General features: G+C 52.1%; 2 protein-coding genes across 3 annotated transcripts in view; one reads left to right on the top strand and one right to left on the bottom strand.

Moving 5' to 3' along the window:
• Positions 1 to 667: 667 nt before the first annotated feature.
• PXMP2 (peroxisomal membrane protein 2) lies at positions 668 to 14,658 on the bottom strand. 2 transcript variants are annotated; one of them, XM_030821742.1, is made up of 5 exons: positions 14,346 to 14,653; positions 12,701 to 12,814; positions 9,924 to 10,086; positions 4,309 to 4,428; positions 668 to 1,040 (listed from the first exon to the last, which is right to left on the bottom strand). In XM_030821742.1, the coding sequence occupies exons 1-5, from the start codon at positions 14,465 to 14,467 to the stop codon at positions 972 to 974; spliced, it is 588 nt and encodes a 195-aa protein (XP_030677602.1). In that variant the 5' UTR covers positions 14,468 to 14,653; the 3' UTR covers positions 668 to 971. The 2 variants fall into 2 exon arrangements, with proteins under 2 accessions (XP_030677602.1, XP_030677601.1); XM_030821741.1 differs by lacking the exon at positions 668 to 1,040 and having other exon boundaries at positions 3,827 to 4,428; positions 14,346 to 14,658.
• Positions 14,659 to 14,677: 19 nt separating this feature from the next.
• POLE (DNA polymerase epsilon, catalytic subunit) overlaps positions 14,678 to 18,107 on the top strand; it is a 62,503-nt gene continuing 59,073 nt past the window's right edge. Inside the window, exon 1 of the mRNA XM_030821730.1 lies at positions 14,678 to 14,884. Coding sequence (XP_030677590.1) covers positions 14,823 to 14,884 — 62 coding nt within the window. The 5' untranslated portion in view covers positions 14,678 to 14,822. The remainder of the gene's footprint in view (positions 14,885 to 18,107) is intronic.

Here is an 18,107-nt window from a genome sequence, read left to right as displayed (position 1 = left end):
ATCCCAGCTACTTGGGAGGCTGAAGCAGGAGAAATCTCTTGAACCCGGGAGGCAGAGGTTGCAGTGAGCTGAGATCGTGCCATTGCACTCCAGCCTGGGCGACAGGGCAAGACTCTGTCTCAAAAAAAAAAAAAAAAAAAAAAAAAGAAATTGCCCAGTGCAGTTGCTCCCACCTGTAATCCCAGGAGTTCAAAGACCAGCCTGGGCAACACAAGAAGACCCCATCTCTACAAATAAAAGAAAACAATTAGCCAGGTGTAGCTGGGTGGGAACTTATAATCCTAGCTACTTGGGAGACTGTAGCAGGAAGATATCCCAGGAGTGTGTGTGTGTGTGTGTGTGTTTGTGTAGACTGTAGCAGGAAGATATCCCAGGAGAGTGTGAGTGTGTGTGTGTGTGTGTGTGTGTGTGTGTGTGTGTATATATTTTTTTTTTTCTTGTAGAAATGAGGTCTCACTGTGTTGCCCAGGCTGGTCTCAAATTCCTGGCCTCAAGCAATCTTCCTGCCTCGGCCTCCCAAAGTACTGGGATGACAGGCATGAGCCACCACGACCAGATACATGGTAAATTTTGTGTTTTATGTATCGTACCACACACATGAAAATTTAAAAAACATCTGGCTATGCATGTCTTTCGAAGCAACAGCAATTGTTCTGAGAGATTAAAGTCACCATTGAAGAATCTGCATTATCATTTATTGTGATCCTAATTCAGTCCACAGTAACAATTGAAACTGCCTTGACTAAATTTTAAGTTTCTGGGGCAGCACCACCTGAAGGCAGCGACTGCCTTTTTAAAACACAAGGTTCTGACATTCAGAGATTTCTGTTTCTCTATCCATCATTTTCGGGCATCTTGAATCACCTGATTTAGAGTCAGTGATGTCCTGACTGGATTGGTTCTGCTCTTGCTGGGCGGGTGAGACCCCCAGACCCATGTCCACAGTGCACCTGATGTTCTCCCAGCGGTCGTCACTTCCCCAAGGAGGCCAGGTAGGCATACCAGAACAGAGCTGCCAGGTTGGCGAAGAGCACCCGGAACTGCCAAAAAGAACAGTCCGACAGGCCACGGTCAGCGGGAGGCCGTGGCCAGTTATCCAGCCTCAGTCACCCAGTTCATTCGTTTACCCGTTTGTTGGTCGGCTGGTCCAACTACCCGTCCATTACTGCATTTACTGAGCCTCTCTTTGTACCAAACACTGTGCTAGGCCCCTAGCAGAGGAGTGGAGAAGAAAAATGGTCCCCTAGTTACAGTGTTCACAGGTTACAGTGGCCCAGGAATTCCAAAGATGAGTCACTCTCCTTTTTCCCCCTTCACTGCACACCTTAGCTCCTGGTTCAGCCCCTCTCACTCCAGGACCAACCATCATACAGGTGGCTGCACCCTCTTCAGGGGACACAGCTGATGAACAGGGGAGGGGCCCCAGACCTTCTCTCCTCTAACCCATCACCATCCCACTGCCCTGCTTCGGTGACTCAGCACCTTCACCCTTCCCCAGAATCCTCTGGCCCGGTGCTGAGTCTCTCCCTGGCATGTGGTGCTATGAAAAGTAGTAGCCCGTGTGTCTGGTTAATCACCGCGTCCCCGAGTCTAGCAGCATGGCGCAGTCACTGCTCAGGAAACGCTTGCTGAATGAATGCTGCTTCCGCACACACCTGCACCCACCTAGGATGGCGACTCTGCCCCCACGCTACTCAGAGGCGCGGCTTAACGGCTCTCCCCTCTTGCATCCCAGATCCTCCGTGTTCCCCGCCAGTCTGTCTTCTCACTTGTCCCTACTTCTCTAAATTCCTGAGAACCAGTGGCCTATGGCTGTGGCTTCCTTAGCCTACTGTTCTTCAGTCACACTCTGGAAAATCCTTTATCCTTCCTGCCTTCTCACCTCCCCAGATGCTGACCACAGCTGGAAAAGCCCCAGCCCCCTCTGCCCAGAAATCTTTGTCTCTGCAGTCAGCATGGTCTCCCATCCTCCACATGGCCAAACTTGCCCCTTCTGTATCCCCTCAAAATGCCCGTCTGGCTTCCTCTCCCCTCAGTCCCAGCCCTGGCCCTCCAGAGGAGAGGCACGTAGGGGCTTGAGGCGGATGTCCCACTCTCCTCTCCGCTCAGCTGTCACTTTCTCTCCTCTCTCATCACAGAGGGCGGGGCCTCTGTCCCAAGCACCACTGTGAGTGTGCGGGGGCTCACATTCACCCTGACTCCTTAGGGGACCCCGCAGAGCTGCTCTTTCTGGACATGTCTGTTTGCCCATCCCACAAGCAGCTTCACGTCTGCACCCACCATGGCCGCATCTCTGAGTGTCAGAACCCCCTCTGCCACCCAGCCTTCTTCCATCGCTTCTCCTCACCTCCTCTCAAACTTTTTAAAATTCATTTTTATAAAATAGAGATGGGGTCTCACTATGTTGCCCAGACTGGTCTGAAACTCCTGGCTTCGAGTGATCCTTCTGCCTCGGCCTCTCAAAGTTCTGGGATTACAGGCATAAGCCACCAGGCCTGGCCCGCACAGACTTTGAGAGCATGTTCTAGACTTGTGATTTTTAAAATAATTCCCACCCACTCTTCAAGGCACTCTGGCTTCAGCCCCATGGAGCTGAAATTGCTCTGGGAAGGGCCACTGTTAAAGCCAAAGGAAATTTTGTTTTTATTTTGCTTTAACTCCTGGCAACTTTGGCTAAGGGTGAACTGCCTCTTTGTCCTGTCTGGGTGCGCCCCTGGTTTCCTGCTGCTTCTTGGTGTGTGTGTGTGTGCTGTGTGCAGTGTGCGCACACTGGGCTGCCTCCCTCCTCTCCCTTGGGGGTCACCCTGGTCCTCTCTTCCCTCCTGGGCAGGGCTCAGAGCCGGTGCTAATGCAGGAAGGCTCTCTGCAGCTGAGATCCAGCCACTGCAGGCCTGTCCAGGTCCTCCCTAGCGGCAGCCTGGGCTGGGACGGCACCCACCTTTCCCAGAAGGGCCACCTGCCCTGTGCCTGGACTGTTTGCATCAACAATGCAGGCTCCACACAGCTGCTGTCTTTCTAGGGGTCTGGAGCTTTGGGGCGGCAGGCAGAGATGCCCGCCCAGAGTGCCAGTAAAAAACCCGATGGGCGGCACACCTTGCAGGGGAGGGAAGCATGTGGCCCCTGCAGGCTCTGCCAGGCCTCCTCCTGTAGCATCCGGGGGTGTCCTGCCATGCTGCAGGGGGTGCTGCACCCCATCCTCCCAGTGTGGGAGTAGTCCTGGGGACCCCGGCTGTGCATAAAGACAGTTGACCCCAGTGGCAGAGCCTGGGGCTCCAGCCTCCGCACCACCAGCCCAGCCGCAATCTGACACCTTTGACTCAGCCCCCACAGCAGCTCCTTCATGCGCAGGATAGCGGAAAGGCTCAGCTTCCCCAGAAGGCCTTCACTCTGCACCTGGACGGGCCCACCCCTCGCCTAGGTGTGGCTGCCACGGCTGCAGGTGAGGCAGCCCTTCAGGTCAGTGGCAGGACCCATGGCCGCACGGTGCCTGCCTTCAGGCTCAGCTGTAATTCATGAGCCCAGGGACCACAAATGCTTTGTTTCTTTTTAACATTTTATTTATTTTTTGAGACAGGGTCTTACTCTGTTGCCCAGGCTGGAGTGCAGTGGCGCAATCTCAGCTTACTCCAACCTCCGCCTCCCAGATTCAAGTGACTCTTGTGCCTCAGCAACCTGAGTAGCTAGGACTACAGGCACCTGCCACCACGCCCGGCTAATTTTTGTATTTTTAGTAGAGATGGGGTTTCGCTATGTTGGCCAGGCTGGTCTCGAACTCTTGGCTTCAAGTGATTTGCCCGCCTCAGCCTCCCATAGTGATGGGATTACAGGCATGAGCTACTGCGATGGCCTTTTTTTTCTAAGTATAACTAGAGTTTATTTGGGCCAAGTTTGAGGACTGCAACCCAGGAGCATAGATCCAAGTTGCCTGAATGTACACTCCTGGGATTGGGAATGTTTCAAAGGCTAGAAAACTCATAGGCATCCCTGGCATGGGGGCTTTTAATAAGAATTTGCTGAACGAACAGAAGAGGCAAAGACGACCACTCGGGACACCCTTCTGTGTTGCTTCCTAAATCCCGAACTAGCAATGATTCAGGGTCATGGGCAAAATCCAAGGGTAGTTGAGGAGTCTAGACACGGGTGAAACCAAGTCTAGCAGAAAACTACAGCAGAAAGAAGAGAAGAGAAAAGAGGGGAAGGAAAGGGAGGGGGGAAGGAAAGAGGAAGGAAGGAAGGAAGGAAGGAAGGAAGGAAGGAAAAGGCTGACAGAAAGTAATGTTGGCAGAGGCTGAGCCCCGTGGCCCTCACCTTCAGAGGGACGTAGTTGACGTTGATGAACTGTAGTGGCGTCCACACCCTCCAGTTCATCCTCAGCGCCGGCCAGAAGCCCCCCCTCATCTTGGCGGCAAAGGCTGAGGCGTCTTTCCCCTGCAAAGGAGGGAAGGCGGGTGGTGAACAGTCTCACCGCCCATCAGAACTGAATTCCGGGCACCCAAACCGTATCGTGATGGTTTTTAAACTGCTATTAGATTTTGTTCTGTGTGTACGCAGACAGCACACATGTGTACTCAGCACTGCGGCTCTAAGGAGCCAACCAGCAAGATGGAAAATGATCAGTGAGATGCCAGACAGCAGCCTGCTCATGCTGGCGGTGATGTCTGTCCTGGCCCAAAACTCCTTGTGGACAACTGGAGGAGGTGACTCCCAAGGCTGGCCCTGGGCACCAGAACTGCTACTCAGAGCTATGCTGTCAGTTCCTCCCAAATAACCTCCAAAGTCGATGTCTTTCCAATCAAAACTTGTTAGGAGTTATGAAAAAATAAAAAGGACCCCAGTAGGTTCACTCTAAATATCAGCTGGTGGATTCAAGACCTGAAACCATGAAGATCCTAGGAGCAATTCCTCTGGACGTCGGCCAAGACAAAGAATTTGTGACTAAGTCCTCAAAAGCAAATACAGCAAAACCAAAAACAGACAAACAGGACTTCATTAAACAAAAAAGCTTCTGCACAGCAAAAGAAACAATCAACAGACAATCTACAGCCTGGGAAAAAATATATGCATATTATGCATCCTACAAAGGACTGTTATCCAGAATCTATGAGGAACTTATACGACTCAACAAGAAAGAAATGAATAACCTCATTAAAAAAGTGGGCAAAGGACATGAACATTTTTCAAAAGAAGAAAAACAAGTGGCCAAGAAACATATGAAAAAATGTTCAACATCACTAATCATCAGAGAAATGCAAATTGAAACCACAAGGAGATACCACCTCACGCCAGTCAGAATGGCTATTATTAAAAAGTCAAGTGGCCGGGCACGGTGGCTCATGACCATAATTTAAGCACTTTGGGAGGCTGAGGTGGGTGGATCACGAGGTCGAGTTTGAGACCAGCCTGACCAACATGGGAAAACTCTGTCTCTACTAAAAAAAAAAAAAAAAATACAAAAATTAGTCGGGCATGGTGGCGTGTGCCTGTAATCCCAGCTACTCAGGAGGCTGAGGCAGGAGAATCACTTGAACCCGGGAGGCGGAGGTTGCAGTGAGCCGAGATTGCGCCACTGCACTCCAGCCTGGTCGACACAGTGAAACTGCCTCAAAAAAAAAAAAAAAAAGTCAAAAAACAATAGATGCTGGCAAGAATGTGGAGAAAAGTGAACACTTACACACTGCTGGTGGGAATGCAAATTAGTACAGCCTTTCTGGAAAACAGTATGGAGATTTCTCAAAGACCTAAAAATAGAACCACCATTCGAACCAGCAATCCCACTACTGGGCCTCTACCCAAAGGAAAAGGAATCATATCAAAAAATCCTTGCCCTCATATGTTTATCACAGTGCTATCCACAACAGCAAACACATGGAATCAACCTAAATGTCCCCCAACAGAGGACTGGATAAAGAAAAAGTGCCATAAATATACCACGGAACACTACTCTGTTATAAAAAAAGAATGAACTCAGCCGGGCACAGTGGCTCATGCCTGTAATCTCAGAACTTTGGGAGGGTGAGGCAGGAAAATCGTTGAACCCGGGGGGCGGAGGTTGCAGTGAGATGAGATTGTGCCACTACACTCCAGGCTGGATGAAAGAGCGAGAGTCTGTGTCAAAAAAAAAAAAAAAAAAAGCATGTCTTTTGCCGTGACGTAGATTGAACCGGGGGCCATTATCCCAAGTGAAACAACTCACAAATGGAAAGTCAAATACTGCATGTTCTCACTTTTTTTTTTTTTTTTCCAGACAGGGTCTCGCTGTCTCACTCTGTTGCCCATGCTGGCTGGAGTGCAGCGGCGCGATCACGGCTCACTCAGCCTCAGCTTCCTGGCATCAAGCCTCCGTCTCAGCCTCCTAAGTAGCTGGGACTACAGCCATGTGCCACCACAACCCTTTGATTTTTAATTTTTTTGTAGAGAAGGGGTCTCACTCTGCTGCCCAGGCTGGTCTCGACATCCTGGGCTCAAGTGACCTTCCTGCCTCAGCCAATGTTCTCACTCATAGGTGGTGGCTAAACAGTGGGTACACATGGACCAACAGAGGGAAATAACAGACACCAGAGACTCGAAAAGGTGGCGGGGAGAGGAGAGTTGAAAATCACCACTGACTACTTGGGTGATGGGAACTAAAAGCTCAGACTTCACCACAGCACAATCACATAAGAAATCTGCACTTGTACCCTCTAAATATATACAAACTAAGAAAAAATTTTAAAGAAATGCTTAAATATTTTCTTGTTTAAAGTAAAGGGGAGAGCTGGGTACAGTGGCTCATGCCTGTAATGCCAAGGTGGGCATATCACTTGAGGCCAGGAGTTCAAGACCAGCCTGGCCAACACAGAGGAACCCCATTGCTACTAAAAATACAAAAATTAGCCAGGCATGGTGGCGGGCGCCTGTTGTCCCAGCTACTCTGGAGACTGAGGCATGAAAATCACTTGAACCCGAGAGGCGGAGGTTGCAGTGAGCCGAGATTGTGCCACTGCACTCCAGCCTGGGTGACAGAGTGAGACTCCATTTCAAAAAAAAGAAAATAATCCAGCAAAAGAACAAACAGTGCAGATAATTGCCTGTACAGATGGAAATGAGAATATTTCAAAATACTGGGGATTGCCCAATGGTAATGAGAAAATTTGCTATGTAAGTGGAAAAATCAGCACAGAAGTCTGTCTCTTACTGTACACAAGTAAAACCATAAGGATACTGGAGGAAAGCATAGGAAAATATTTCTATTATCTTCCTGTAAGGAAAGGCATGAAGGAAAATAATGTCATATTTGAATACATGAACCTTTAGAACTTCTGTATGGAGAAGTGAATGGTTAAAACAAATTACTTTCAGGACAGAAGGTGACGCCAGGTGCAGTGGCTCACGCCTGTAATCCTAGCACTTTGAGAGGCTGAGGAGGGTGGATCACGAGGTCAGGAGTTCAATACCAACCTGGCCAAGATGATGAAACCCCCGTCTCTACTAAAAATACAAAACAATTAGCCAGGCATGGTGGCGGGCACCTGCAATCCCAGCTATTCAGGAGGCTGAGGCAGAGAATTGCTTGAACCCAAGAGGCAAAGGTTGCAGTGAGCCGAGATCATGTCACTGCACTCCAGCCTGGGCAACAGAGTGAGACTACTCCGTCTCAAAAAAAAAAAAAAAAAAAAAAAAGGTGACACGTCTCACACACAGCACAACCTGGCTGGTGCTCCTAGAGATGGTGAGGATTTGAAGGTGCTCGTGAACGGGGAAGGTGGGACAGTCAGAACAGATACAGCTGCTGAGTGCAGGTGAACACGCCTCCCATGCGTTGGATTCTGACTGGGATTATGCCGGTAGGTGAACCTCCAGGCCCGGAACTCTTCTGTGTTATCAGTAGGGTCTCAAACTTCTTGTGCCACAGATCTCTTTGGCAGTTTAGTGAAGCCTGTGGACACCCTTCTCAGAATCATGTTTTGTAATGTATAAAATAAAATACGGCTGGGCGCGGTGGCTCATGCTTGTAATCCCAGCACTTTGGGAGGCCGAGGCAGGCGGATGATGAGGTCAGGAGTTCAAGACAATGCTGGCCAACATGGTGAAACCCCGTCTCTACTAAAAATACAAAAATAAGCTGGGTGTGGTGGCAGGCTCCTGTAATCCCAGCTACTCAGGAGGCTGAGGCAGGAGAATCGTTTGAACCCGGGACGCACAGGTTGCAGTGAGCTGAAATCGTGCCACTGCACTCCAGCCTGGGCAACAGGGCGAGACTCTGCCTCAAAAAAATAGATAATAAGTAAATAAATAAATAAATAGGACTACAAAGGAACCAATAATACTGAAATACAGTTATCAAAATATTCAGAAAAAATTTTGACAGACTAATGTGTTTATTTCTTTTTTTTTTTTTTGTCTTTTGAACCAGTGTCTTGCTGTTACCCAGGCTGGAGTGCAGTGGTGCGATCTCTGCTCACTGCAGCCTCCACATCTTGGGCTCAAGGGATCCTCTCACCTCAGCCTCCCGAACAGCTGGAACTACAGGTGCACATCACCACATCGGCTCACTTTTTATTTTTTGAGAGATGGGTTTTCGCCATGTTGCCCAGGCTGGTCCCGAACTCCTGGCCTCAAGCTATCCACTGGCCTTGGCCTCACAAAGTGCTGGGATTACAGGTGTGCACCACCACGCCCAGCCCTGTTTCTTTCTTTTTTTTTTTTTGTTGAGACAAAGTCTTGCTCTGTCGCCCAGGCTGGAGTGCAATGGCACAATCTCAGCTCACCGCAACCTCCACCTCCCGGCTTCAAGTGATTCTCCTGCCTCAGCCTCCCGAGTAGCTGGGATTACAGGCACACACCACCATACCTGGCTAATTTTTTTTTGAGACGGAGTCTCGCTCTGTCACCCAGGCTGGAGTGCAGTGGCGCGATCTCGACTCACTGCAAGCTCCGCCTCCCGGGTTCACGCCATTCTCCTGCCTCAGCTTCCCGAGTAGCTGGGACTACAGGCGGCCACTACCACACACAGCTAATTTTTTTTGTATTTTTAGTAGAGACGGGGTTTCACCGTGGTCTCGATCTCCTGACCTTGTGATCCGCCCGCCACGGCCTCCCAAAGTTCTGGGATTACAGGCTTGAGCCACTGCGCCCGGCCACCTGGCTAATTTTTTGTTTTGTTTTTGTTTTTTGTTTTTGAGACGGAGTCTTGCTCTGTTACCCATGCTAGAGTGCAGTGGCGCGATCTCGGCTCACTGCAAGCTCCACCTCCCGGGTTCACGCTGTTCTCCTGCCTCAGCCTCCCGAGTAGCTGGGACTACAGGCGACCGCCACTGTGCCCAGCTAATTTTTTTGTATTTTTAGTAGAGACAAGGTTTCACCATGTCGGCCAGGCGAACTCCTGAGTTCAGGTCTCGAACTCCTGACCTCAGGTGATCCACCCACCTCGCCCTCCCAAAGTGCTGGGATTACAGGCGTGAGCCACTGCGCCCGGCCTGTTTCTTTCTTTCCACAGTGACAAGCCCTCTAATGGCAGGTCCAAGTAGTAATGAGCATAATTATATTTCAAGATATCTGTAACAACTGATGTGATATAAAAATATCTGATTAGCTGGGTGTGGTGGCACGCACATGTAGTCCCAGCTACTTGGGAGGCTGAGGCAAGAGGATCGCTTGAACCCAGGAGTTTGAGGCTGCAGTGAGCTATGATTGTGCTACTGCACTGCAGCCTGGGTGACAGAGTGAAACCCTGTCTTTAAATAAATAAATAAATAAAGTGACTCTACTGGGTACAAACAGGTCCTGCCAATACTAGACGTTTGCTTCCTATATTCATAAAGGAAAATGCAAAATTTCAATGTGAGTGAAAAGTCTGCAGACCCTCTGAATTCTGCCAGGAATGTCAGGTGAAGAATCCCTGTGCTAAACGAAGAGCTGCAGTAAGTGCTGTGGCAGACACCCACCTCCAGAAAGTTCATGATGAGGAAGAACAACATGAGGAAGGCCGGTGCAAAGACGAGGCGGTCCAGGAGGAGCCTCCTGAGCCCTGCCAGGGGGACCTCAGGAGGGATCCAATGTTCCATGAAGAAGTAGAAGAAGTGACTCAGCGGCCCTGTGAAGAAGAACCTGAGGCCCCCAGGGGGTGTGAGCCAGACTGTGGTTCTCTGGATGTGCTCTTCTCTGGTCTAGCTTCACCCCCAAATCCCAGGTCCTAAGCCCTGCTTCCGGATGTCCCTCAGCATTGGCCACACAGGTCTGTACAGACAAGTCGGCTTCAGGGGCACTCTGTCTCTGTTGCTCTAACAGACCAGACTTGCTCCTGCTGTTGACTCTCTGCTCCCAGCGCTTCCCCGCCTAGCCATGTTGGCTCGCTCCTCCTCACACTGTCAGCTTCCAGGTTGTCCCAGCACGTGTGCACGCCTGTGCTAACACTCTTGGCCCTGGTTCATTTTCTGCCTAGCACTGTCCTTATCTCATCTGTTAGGTTAGTCTGTGCCTCTCCTCCCCCCTAGAAGGCAGGCTCCACAAGGCAGGCTATGTCTTCTGTCCACTGCAGTACCCAGAACAGGGCCTGGCTTTGAGAAGTGCTGAATAATGAATCATCAGATGTGTCCCTGGTTGTAAAGCTTTTCATTAAACTCACTAGGCTAACTGGCAAGGGAACTCACTAGGCTAACTGGCAAGGGCACTCAATAACTGGCAAGGGCGCTCACTAACTGGCAAGGGCGCTCACTAACTAACTGGCAAGGGCACTCACTAACTAACTGGCAAGGGCACTCACTAACTAACTGGCAAGGGCGCTCACTAACTAACTGGCAAGGGCGCTCACTAACTAACTGGCAAGGGCGCTCACTAACTGGCAAGGGCACTCACTAACTGGCAAGGGCGCTCACTAACTAACTGGCAAGGGCACTCACTAACTAACTGGCAAGGGCACTCACTAACTAACTGGCAAGGGCACTCACTAACTAACTGGCAAGGGCACTCACTAACTAACTGGCAAGGGCGCTCACTAACTAACTGGCAAGGGCGCTCACTAACTAACTGGCAAGGGCACTCACTAACTAACTGGCAAGGGCGCTCACTAACTGGCAAGGGCACTCACTAACTGGCAAGGGCGCTCACTAACTAACTGGAAAGGGCAGGAACTGGTACAGCACTCTAGCTTCTGTGCGTTGCTACTAATCATTCCCCTGTGTGCTTAGGAGAGAATGGAGCCAGCTGCCACATCTACTGGGACAAGAGGCCTGCAGTTCCATAAAATTCGGCAACAAAAAGAGGGGTCTTTCAACTTGTGACGTCGACAGTCTTTAGATAAGTGGTTCTCAGTGTGTTTTCCCACCCAGTCATAGGGGGTTATGTGGCCTATGCAGGGATTCTCAGTGGGGAAGGGGACTGAAAGTCCTGTGGATGGGAAAACTGCACTTGGATGAGGCCTGCTAGGTGATCTCATCACCTGCCCCTCTTGGGGGGATTACTGCTTTAAATACATTATGGAAAAATCCATGATGACTCAAGTTAGCAAGCTTGGAAGTATAAAAATGTTCTTCAGGAATTCTGAATTAAAGAAAAAATCACTGTAGTTGGAAAATACTTCAAATAATCCATCTGTAACATTATTGTTGGCCAAGAGCTCAGGGTGGATTAAATTGGTAAAACTCTTGAATCACTGTGCTTTTGCAATTCAGAAAGTGGTTCAGAAACTGGACATTTTTCAGGGTACCGAAGTATTTCTTTTCTGGATGTTTACTCTATGAAAATAACAATAGAGGCCGGGCGCGGTGGCTCACGCCTGTAATCCCAGCACTTTGGGAGGCCAAGGTGGGCGGATCACGAGGTCAGGAGATCGAGACCATCCTGTGAATGGTGAAACCCTGTCTCAACTAAAAATACAAAAAATTAGCCGGGCGCGGTGGTGGGCGCCTATAGTCCCAGCTACTCGGGAGGCTGAGTCGGGAGAATGGCATGAACCCAGGAGGCAGAGCTTGCAGTGAGCCAAGATCACGCCACTGCACTCCAGCCTGGGCAACAGAGCGAGATTCTGTCTCAAAAAAAAAAAAAAAAAAAAAAATTAAAATAACAATAGAAACTAACTGGTCAGATTGGAGTCAGTTTTCCTCTTCCATGAGCCCAGTCTAGGACGCTTTCAGGGTTTTTGAATCCTGAAGTCTGACTTTAGGTTGAGTTACTTGTCCTCAGGTTTGCCTCTCAGCCCAATTAAGACAGTCACCCCCACCCATCCAATTAAAAAGAAACATGATAACACCACAAATGTGAGGCTGTAATCCTAGCACTGTAATCCCAGCACTTTGGGAGGCCACAGAAGGTGGATCACTTGAGGTTAGGAGTTCAAGACCAGCCTGGCCAACATGGTGAAACCCCATCTCTACTAAAAATACAAAAATTAGCTGGGCATGGTGGTGCGCGCCTGTAATCCCAGCTATTTGAGAGGCTGAGGCAGGAGAATCACTTGAACCAGGGAGGCAGTGGTTGCAGTAAGCCTGGGTGACAGAGTGAGACTCTGTCTCCAAAAAAAAAAGAAAAAACAAAAAAACTACATATGCGTAAATATGCCATACAAACTATATGAACCATTCGAGTTTTTTCCCATGATGATTACTACAATGTTTTCTAAAAAATTATATTTCCAAATAAGAGTACTCCAACTACTCGGTTTTGGTGCCCAGCTTGGTTGCGCTCAGCGGCTACAAGGTAAACCCACCCCTTGTATGGCACTCACCCATAAACGGCATATCTCAGAGGCCCACCGACATCTAGACTTCTAGAGTTTTCTTTTTTCCGCTTCTTCTCAATCATCTGGGCCAGGAAGTTCCCAAGTGCTGACAAAATGCCACTGTGGAGAGGGAGGTCATCAGAAAACAGGAGTGACCAGCAGGAGGGTGTCCCTTTCCTACAGGTGAATTAGCAGGGCCGTTCTGAGGCCATGCAGCACATGGGCAGGGGGTAGGAATTCTTGTTAAAGCGGCTGCAGTGTATAGTTCTTGTATCAAAAGGTGGAGATGGTGGAGTTAAACACACAGGTAAGGACGAGTGGCTTTCCAGTATCAATGTCAACATTCTGGCTGTGATGTTATACTATAATTTGGCCGTTTGGGAGTAAGGAAGCCGTGTGGTTATGAATGGGCAACAGGATGGCCCTGTCATGACGCTGTTCTGCATTTTCACTGTGGTAGTGAACACACGAATGTACAGATGTGATAAAGCTGTACAGAACAGATACAACTACAAGAAAAATGGAGAAATCCGAATAGGATCTGTGGACTGTGTCCACGCAATGCCCTGGTCGATACTGCACTCCGTTTCACAGAATGTAACCAATGGGGGACACTGGGAAGGTGTACGAGGGATCTCTCCACGTTAGTCCTGGAACTGTTTGTGAATCTACAATTATCACGATAAAAATTTCCATAAAAAGGTGGAACAGGCCCAGTGGCTCCCTCCAGGCCTTGGTTTGTATTTGCCTTCTGAGAAGCTCTCTGGACCATAAAATCCAAAATTCCTAGCACGGACCTAGACACCTTCTGGATCAGATCCCTGGCGATTCCCTTCACATCTCCTGCCTCTTGCTCAGGGTTCACGTTCTCCACACACAGATCTTCCCTCCCTCGGGACTGAGTCCAAGCTGCACCTCTCTCCGCCTTTCTTTAATGCCGGCCTTCCCTTCAAAACCTAACAGAGACCTTTGCCCTGCTGTTCCCTGTGCCAGGAGAGCCTCTGCTCCACTTCTTTACACAGCCTGTTCAATGTCACCTTCTCAAAAAACACCTTCCCTGGCCGCGTCTCCACCCGCGCCCCGCAGACTCGCTTCCTTGGCCCTGTCTTCACCCGCTCCATGAGGACCCGCTCCCCTGGCCCTGTCTTCACCCGCGCCCTGCAGACCCGCTCCCCTGGCCCTGTCTTCACCCGCTCCATGAGGACCCGCTCCCCTGGCCCTGTCTTCACCCGCGCCCGTAAAACCCGCTCCCCTGGCCCTGTCTTCACCCGCGCCCGTAAAACCCGCTCCCCTGGCCCTGTCTTCACCCGCGCCCTGCGGACCCGCTCCCCTTGCCGTGGATTCCCCGGGCGCGCGGGGCCCCTGTTGGGTCCTTGGGTGAAACCTCAGCGCCGACCCCCGGGTCTGGGCGGGCCCTCCACGCGCTGGGAGGGCGGGATCCGCGAGGCGCCTCACAATCGCTGACTGGGGACGCGGGTGTCGCCGCGAGAAGTTCAGCGCCGGGTCGGAGGGCGCCCGCTGCGGGGGCTCTGACCCGGGTGCGCCCCCAGCCTCGTCCCGGCCCCGCGCTTCCGTCCAGGCCCCGCGCCGCTGCGGCCGACCTGGGGCCAGGGCGGCGTCCGATTCCCGCGCCGGCCGCGCCCCCGCTCACCTGGTGGCCGCCTTGGTGAGCACCGGGTAGAGCCGCAGGAAGAGCAGGTATTGGGCGAGCGCCCGCCGCGGCAGCGCCCCGACCTCGGCTTCGGCCCGCAGCCTGGACGCGGCCGGCGCCATAGCCTCCCCAGCGCCGTGCCGCCGGGGGCACCGACCCCACCTCAGGCTGGCCGGGCGCGGAGCCGGAGGCGCGGAGCGCGGAGTGGGGACCGCCTGACATTTCCGGCCCCACCGCGGCCCGCAGCGCCACCCGGTCACAACCCTACGGTGCGCCGCGCGCGCCTACCACACACTTTTCCCCGGTCCCTGCCGGCCACCTCCCCCGCCGGGCGCCGGCGCCTATTGGAGCGCCTCGGGGGGCGGGGGAGGGGCGCAGCGTGCCTCTTGATGGACGGCGGCATTTCCGGCTCTCGCGAGAGTGGGTGAGAGCGCGCCAAATTTCCCCCGTGAAGCAGAGGCTGTAGCCAGCGGCTCTATGGCTCTGAGGAGAGGCGGGCGGCGGCGCGCGGACCCAGGCGCGGATGGCGAGGCCAGCAGGTGAGGGGCGCCCTCCTGAGGCCCTCGGGCCGACCCTTCGGAGGGTGCCTTGGGGCCGTCCTTGGGTGGCGCCGCCAAGGCGGGAGGGAGGCCCGGGTCCCGCAGCCGCCCGCACTCGCCGCGCCTGACAGGGGTAGGGCGGCGCGCCCCGACCGCCGACCGAGGGGCTCGGGGTGGGCGGAGGCGCTGCGGGCGCGGCTTCTCCGCGCGGAAACGAGGCGGGCCGCGCGGCCTTCCCTTGCTCGGCTCTTTCTGAGGTTTTTTGGGCCTCGCCTTCTGCGCAGCTGCGTTTGGGACCTGCCGCGCGGCGGGGGCGAGGAGAGCGGCGGGACCCGGGCCAGGCCCTGCGGGGTGGACGCGCGGCTGGGGAGGGTGCGGGAGGGGCCGGGCCGGGGACCCTGCCTGGGGGCCTAGCGTTGGGGGAGGCCGAGGCGGGCCGATCGCTGGAGCCCAGGATCCTGTTCTAGATCAGCCTGGGCAACAGAGCGAGACCCCGTCTTCTCTATTTTATTTTTTTGGACAGGGAGTCCCGCTCTGTCGCCCAGGCTGGAGTGCAGTGGCGCGATCTCGGCTCACTGCAACCTCTGCTTCCCGGGTTCAAGCGATCCCGCTGCCTCACTCAGCCTCCCGAGTAGCTGGGATTACAGGCGCCCGCCACCGCGCCCGGCCAGTTTTTGTATTTTTAGTAGAGACCGGGTTTCACCATGTTGGCCAGGCTGGTCTCGAACTCCTGACCTCAGGTGATCCGCCCTCCTCGGCCTTCCAAAGTGCTGGAATTACAGACGTGAGACTCCGCGCCCGGCCCTTCTCTTGTAAAAACAAGAAAAATTAGACAGGCTGGTGGTGCGCGCCTGAGGTCCCAGCTATTAATACTCCGGAATCCGAGCCCGGAGGTTCACCTGAGCCCGGCACGTCGAGGCTGTTGTGAGCCGGGATCGCGCCACCGCACTCCAGCCTGGGCGACGGAGCCAGACCCAGTCTCAAAAAAAGTAGAACAAGGGTAAGACGCGGCTGCTTGGTGGCCAGAGCAAACGGTAAACATGACCGGAGGCCTGGCCTTCTGCCATAAGCAGAAAACGTATGAGGCCCGGCGCAGTGGCTCACACCTGTAATCCCAGCACTTTGGGAGGCTGAGGCAGGCGGATCACCTGAGGTCAGGAGTTCGAGACCAGCCTGACCAACATGGAGAAATCCTGTCTCCACTAAAAAAAATACAAAATGAGCGGGGCGTGGTGGCGCATGCCTGTAATCCCAGCTACTCAGGAGGCTGAGGCAGGAGAATCACTTGAATGCGGCAGGCGGAGGTTGTGGTGAACCGAGATCGCGCCATTGCACTCCAGCCTGGGCAACAAAGAACGAAATTCTGTCTCAAAAAAAAAAAAAAAAAAAAAAGAGAGAGAAAGAAAACGTGTGAGAACGTGAAGCTTTTTACAGACACTTAGCTGAACAAAATTCTTCCCAGAGAAGAAGCCAAGTGGTAAGGAGCCCTAACTGCTATTGTGCTAATCGCTGTCTGTCCATATCAGGCAAGCCCTAGAGAGGTAGGTACCCTTAGGATCTACATTGTGTGTTGGAACTTGGAGCTTAGAGACGTTTACTGACTGCCCTGGTTCAGGACACAGGACTGCCCTCACCTGCTCCACTCCACTGCCCTGCCCCAAGCTCAGTGACGGCCTCCAGGCAGGGGGAAGGCTGCTGCTGAGATAAGTACAAGTGATGGCTTTTACCTTACATGCTTTATGTGGGTTACCTCATCTCATCCTTAAAACAGTCCTGGGAGGTGAGTGTGTCCCAGGAGGCAGTGGGTGCTGTTTGCCTGCGTTTCTTCTTGTGTGAAATGGGGACACCAGTGGCCTCCCTCATAGGGGTTGTCATGAAAACTGAATGAGAGCATATGTAGGAGTACTAGGACAGTGTGATACAGTAACCAGTCAGTGGCAGCTCTCTGTGAATGAGAGCCTGTGTGGAGTACTAGGACAGTGTGATATAGTAACCAGTCAGTGGTAGCTCTCTGTGAATGAGAGCTATGGGAGTACTAGACAGTGTGATACAGTAACCAGTCAGTGGTAGCTCTCTGTGAATGAGAGCATATGGGGAGTACTAGGACAGTGTGATATATAGTAACCAGTCAGTGGTAGCTCTCTGTGAACGAGAGCCTGTGTGGAGTACTAGGACAGTGTGATACAGTAACCAGTCAGTGGTAGCTCTCTGTGAATGAGAGCCTGTGTGGAGTACTAGGACAGTGTGATACAGTAACCGGTCAGTGGTAGCTCTCTGTGAATGAGAGCATATGGGAGTACTAGGACAGTGTGATACAGTAACCAGTCAGTGGTAGCTCTCTGTGAATGAGAGCATATGGGAGTATAGGACAGTGTGATACAGTAACCGGTCAGTGGTAGCTCTCTGTGAATGAGAGCGTATGGGGAGTACTAGGACAGTGTGATACAGTAACCGGTCAGTGGTAGCTCTCTGTGAATGAGAGCATATGGGGAGTACTAGGACAGTGTGATACAGTAACCGGTCAGTGGTAGCTCTCTGTGAATGAGAGCATATGGGGAGTACTAGGACAGTGTGATACAGTAACCGGTCAGTGGTAGCTCTCTGTGAATGAGAGCGTATGGGGAGTACTAGGACAGTGTGATATAGTAACAGTCAGTGGCAGCTCTCTGTGAATGAGAGCCTGTGTGGAGTACTAGGACAGTGTGATACAGTAACCGGTCAGTGGTAGCTCTCTGTGAATGAGAGCATATGTGGAGTACTAGGACAGTGTGATATATAGTAACCAGTCAGTGGTAGCTCTCTGTGAATGAGAGCCTGTGGAGTACTAGGACAGTGTGATACAGTAACCGGTCAGTGGTAGCTCTCTGTGAATGAGAGCATATGGGAGTACTAGGACAGTGTGATATAGTAACCGGTCAGTGGTAGCTCTCTGTGAATGAGAGCCTGTGGATAGGAGGTGAACGTAGGGAGCCTGTGAATGGAGTACTAGGACAGTGTGATAAGTAACCAGTCAGTGGAGCTCTCTGTGAATGAGAGCCTGTGTGGAGTACTAGGACAGTGTGATACAGTAACCGGTCAGTGGTAGCTCTCTGTGAATGAGAGCATTGATGGGTGGTAGTCTTATCTAGGGAACTAGCAGTGTGATACAGTAACCGTCAGTGGTAGCTCTCTGTGAATGAGAGCCTGTGTGGAGTACTAGGACAGTGTGATACAGTAACCGGTC

Source organism: Nomascus leucogenys, chromosome 10 (assembly GCF_006542625.1).
Source record: "Nomascus leucogenys isolate Asia chromosome 10, Asia_NLE_v1, whole genome shotgun sequence".
Taxonomy (NCBI): Eukaryota; Metazoa; Chordata; class Mammalia; order Primates; family Hylobatidae; genus Nomascus; species Nomascus leucogenys.
The sequence above is the reverse complement of the archived record's forward strand: the minus strand, read 5'-3'. Positions and strand labels throughout refer to the sequence as shown.